A 5284-nucleotide genomic window follows, 5' to 3' on the forward strand; every position below is an offset into this window, starting at 1 on the left:
GTTACAAAACAACCGAGTTAAAACAAAACACATAAGAAGATTAGGAGATATGAAACAACAATAATGGTTACTTATGAAACAAAGAGAGAAGTTATGAAAGAAAAAATAAGGTTACATGAATAACACAAAGGGAGAATAAGTTTTGAATAAAAAAACAACAACAGATCTACACTGAAAGCAGACAAGAGGAGCTAACAATGATATTAGGACACAAGTTTCCAAAAACCAATAGGAAGTGCATTCAAAGAAACCACAACGACTATTGATTGTAAAGACTGATATACTTTTGAGGCAACAGAAGGACCAAGGAATGGGATATAAATGAGCTAACACAGCTATTAAAATATGCAACAACTTATGAGTTTTCTAACAAAGTTATCTAGAAACCTACATGAGTAGCTTATGAAACTGCTAACAGGGTAAATAAGGAAACAACAAGAAAACTGGCGTAAAATTAATCAAAGCTAATTTCTACAGAAGCCTTAGAAGTATAATTAAAACAATTTGACTATCTGAAGGATTTATTTAATCTCTTGATATGTAAAAGTAAATCCTAATTTATGTCATAGTGATTAAGTGAATAACCTTCCAGTTTTTATTTTGTTCATGAGATAGAAATTTCAAGACACATTTTATTTATATAATGTTGAAAAGTGCAAGTTACTTAACTTATGAAAGTTCAAACAAAGTTCTTGATTGCACTCTAAATACATGTCTAGATACACACAAGTAAAGCAGAGTTGTCTGTCTGTATGGTGTCACAAATTGTCGTGAGATATAGCTAAACTAATTTTGATTAAATCTGGTAGAGGAACACAGGTGTCCTCCCCTCCCTATGATCAAGTTTACATAGATAAGCAACAGAATGAAAAGTTTGAAACTGACAACCATTTCAAGTTCATTTCCTTAATACCATGAATGAAGGCTCAACTATCTGATGAGGTCAACAGCAAAATAATGTGATGTCAAATGTAATGTTTAATACAATCTAAAGCACAAGCACCTTTTAACTGAAAAAAGGGTTCCTGTGTTACAGCTGAAAACAGCAGAAGACGACAACCCACATCTCCATCTACAATATTAATTGTTAAGTCCAGCATTGCTGGGTACCTCGACTTGATCTTTGATGTTATTATTTAGTATTAAATCCTGTCCATTTTACACTAAACATTATTTAAAGTAGTAATAGTACAACATCTTTGTTGATAATCTAAAATTTACACCCTAATTACTACTAAGACCACTAAAGTATAAGAAAATAACTTTTCCTTACCGGGATTGATTTCTTTTTCAATTTTCCTTCCGAGAGCAGAAGTTGATAAACGTGTTCTGTAATCAACTGAAAGTACATTATATCTTCAAAACATTAATAATAATACTTGCTCAGCCATAAAAAAACAGGTAATGATATCTTAAACCAAGTACACATAATCCGTTTTAAATAAATTAATAATAATAATACTTATTGAGCAATGAGGTAATGATATTTTAAACCAAGTACACATAATCTGTTTTAAATAAATTAATAATAATAATACTTACTAAGCTATGATGAAAAGCTAATAATATCAGATATCAAGCTTGTATAATTCCTTTTAAAAAAAATTATAACAATACCACTTACTCAGCTATTATGAAAAGGTAATGACATTATAAACCAACTACATGTAATTAGCTTTAAATGTGAAATACATCAACACCCAAACTCACAAGTTATGGAATTCTATAAATACAACTCAGATCACTGATTGAATTTCTTGCTTCATTTAACATTCTCTTCGTGGTATTTACCACATTGGGAATACACAATGACAATGGCTTTTTTAAGCCAAAGAAAAATGTAGAGATGTTCAGTTAAACATTTAAGTGATAGACTGTCTTCACTTTTTATGTGAAATAAAGGAACTCTGTCCTAACAAAATGCAGTTATTCACAGAACAGTAACTTTATTATGTTTTATTTAAATATTAAAAAGATTCTTTTAGACCAAAAAGAACATGTCTTTTTTTAAGAGACTTTTCTTACATCAAGATAAATAACTGATTCAGTCTCAGCATTCTTTTACCCCAAGATAAACAGTTAATCTATTGACGCAGATATCTCTTATGTTAAACAGTTAATTTACTGACAAACTATTACTTATAAAAGGACATCCATCTGACTGTGATGCTATATTTTACATCAAGACAACGGTTAATCTTCTGACAAACTATTACTTATAAAAAGACATCTATCTGACTGTGATGCTTTATTTTACTTCAAGACAAACAGTTGATCTAGAGACCCAGCATTACTTTACACCAAGACAAACAGTTGATCTAGAGACCCAGCATTACTTTACATTAAGAGATACAGTTGATCTAGAGACCCAGCATTACTTTACACTAAAATAAACAGTTGATCTAGAGACCCAGCATTACTTTACCCTAAGACAAACAGTTGATCTACAGACCCAGTATTACTTTACACTAAGACAAACAGTTGATTTAGAGACCCAGCATTACTTTACACTAAGAGATACAGTTGATCTAGAGACCCAGCATTACTTTACACCAAGAGATACAGTTGATCTAGAGACCCAGCATTACTTTACACCAAGACAAACAGTTGATCTGGAGACCCAGCATTACTTTACACTAAGACAAACAGTTGATCTGGAGACCCAGCATTACTTTACACTAAGACAAACAGTTGATCTAGAGACCCAGCATTACTTTACACTAAGACAAACAGTTGATCTAGAGACCCAGCATTACTTTACACTAAGAGATACAGTTGATCTACAGACCGAGCATTACTTTACACTAAGACAAACAGTTGATCTACAGACCCAGCATTACTTTACACTAAGACAAACAGTTGATCTACAGACCCAGCATTACTTTACACTAAGACAAACAGTTAATACAACAACCAACATTTGCTTACAACAAAACCAACAGCTCAATCAATTGTGAAGCTTTCCACTAAGATAAGATAAATAACTGATCTACTGATACAAATTTGCAACATTAATGATTGTCTGATTTTTTCCTGTCACAACTATAATAGATGATATGTTGATAAGTTTTCTATAACTTTGAAAACAAGAGAAATTCCTCATTAAGCGTGACACTTGGAATTCTTTTAGGCAGGATTAGAGTAAATTAATCTATGAGATATTTATTTCCCTTTATATAAGCTATATTTTTTGCGATCCAGCAATATCAAGCGTGGGGCCCACATATACCCGATTCAATTTTATTACTCATCAGGATCTCTACCAGCCTACTCTCAAACTGAAATTCTTTTAGGCAGGATTAGAATAAATTAATCTACGAGACCTTGGGCACAGTCAAATACATCAGCCGAAAGGGTTTGACCTACTGAGTCCAAAACTGTAATTAGATCTCAAATCAGTCAAGAGATGACAGAGCTTCGAGCTAAAAGTTTGTACTTGAAAAAAACAAACTCGGAGCCATTCCACGAGCAGCTCATCTGTGGTTAAAAATGGTTACTTAATAATGCTTCTATTCATTTAATAGAAATAAGCTATTACTCCAGTAATCAAAACTTATTTTTAAACCAAAATGAGCAGCTGATATATTTATACATAATTACCCTGGTATCATAAAAACACGCATGACGACAGCAAATCCAAACCAACCCATCTTTATTATCCATACAGATGTGCACAAAAAAAAGATAAATACTAATCCACGCATTGTAACATAACTTTAAGAAAACCATCAAACATCAGTTTGATTGTCAGACAGAAGTTATTTTACCTGGATTTAGGTTTTCTAAACTTATACAAACACTACCTCTAATAATTAACTCGTCTTCACTAATCGAAACAAAACATAAATCAAGATGTTTATTATACTTTACATGTATAAGAGTCAAACCTTGTGGATAAGAAACAGATCTACATTACATAATCGCATAACCAAGTACTGATCTATCTGTCATCATGTATGAAAGAAGGTAAATTTAAATTATTCTGTGATGTTGCTTCTTTCATTTATATTTCACTTAAAATTAAAAGTCTAAATAATAACTAAACACACCTCTCCCAAAGCTTCATATCTTCTCTGGTTGTAATCATGGTCATTCTCTTTTGCTTGAAATTTGAATGGTTCACCAGTCTCTATATGTCTTAAAAGTCCATCTAAATGCCATGAAAGAAGAGTAAAATCTTATCGAAAAAAAAAGAGAGAGATTTATAAAGTAAAATGATAAAAAAACATTACGAAGAAACACACTAGTGAATCATATACATTCTGGTATTTGAACAAACACCTGTAATTAAATAAAATCATGCAGCAAACACTGTACATTACAAAACAAAATGTTAAGGACAGCTTTATATACATACGAAATATCAGTAACTCATTAAAAATACTTTACACTAAACTTATTTATCATCATTTCATTAACCAGTAATCTAATGAATGAAACTTGTCACCTTACTGCAGTTAGTAAAATATTAGGCTATGCTCAAACCTTATGACAGCATTTCCCATTTTACATTAAATTATCAAAACATTTTATTTTCCTTCCTTTTGTTTACAAACTGTGAATTTTACCTTAGCTTTGAACACATAACAATGGTTGGAAATTTACTTTAAGTAAAAATTTTGGCAGAAAGATATATAATTTCAAATTAAGCTAAAAATACTGTTTCTGATTACTGTAACACGAAAATTAATATCAAATTTAAAAAAAAATTAATTAGATAGAAAGATAAAGGGACAATGCTAACATAAGAACACAGCACTTCTTATTTTACTTTGAGTTCTAATCCTGAGGTTAATCACCTGCCCTTAAAGGAACTGCCTCCATTGTTGATGAAGTTCACTCTCATGACCATGATTACATACCACAACCCAATTTCCACAGTAACAAGTTCTAGTGGAGGATGGCAAAATTCGTCTTACGCCAAATATCTTTCAAGAGACCCTCCAAATTAATGCGGATTTGACAGGTATGTGGTTAAATTTTTATGATTTCAGTTTCTTTGGCCACCTTTCTCACGGTGTGGATGGAAGCTTGGGATTTTTGTCAACTTTAAATCTTTGTATAATAACCAGAAGAAATGTTTAATTTTATCCAATTGGCTTTGTGGGTTGGAAAATTTTCTTTGTAACCATAACCTTCACTTTGTGGATAAGGGTTTAGCTTCAGTTTGGTTTGTGGTTTTAAAAACCTGATGCTCTCCTCAATACGCCAGTGTGTGATTTGTCCCAATGATCTCTTCAATACGCCAGTGTGTGATTTGTCCCAATGATCTCTTCAATATTCT

The 5284-nt window shown here is 31.7% G+C and overlaps 1 protein-coding gene across 1 annotated transcript in view; it reads right to left on the reverse strand.

Moving 5' to 3' along the window:
- Window positions 1-5284, reverse strand: part of LOC106472922 (protein FAM172A-like) — a gene marked incomplete at its 3' end in the record, with an annotated part of 44919 nt that overhangs the window by 20152 nt on the left and 19483 nt on the right. Inside the window, exons 5-6 of the mRNA XM_013933593.2 lie at window positions 4050-4150; window positions 1249-1339 (exon numbers count right to left, since the gene is read on the reverse strand). Of these exons, the coding sequence (XP_013789047.1) occupies window positions 1249-1339; window positions 4050-4150 (192 nt within the window). The remainder of the gene's footprint in view (window positions 1-1248; window positions 1340-4049; window positions 4151-5284) is intronic.

Source organism: Limulus polyphemus, unplaced genomic scaffold, assembly GCF_000517525.1.
Source record: "Limulus polyphemus unplaced genomic scaffold, Limulus_polyphemus-2.1.2 Scaffold5735, whole genome shotgun sequence".
Taxonomy (NCBI): domain Eukaryota; kingdom Metazoa; phylum Arthropoda; class Merostomata; order Xiphosura; family Limulidae; genus Limulus; species Limulus polyphemus.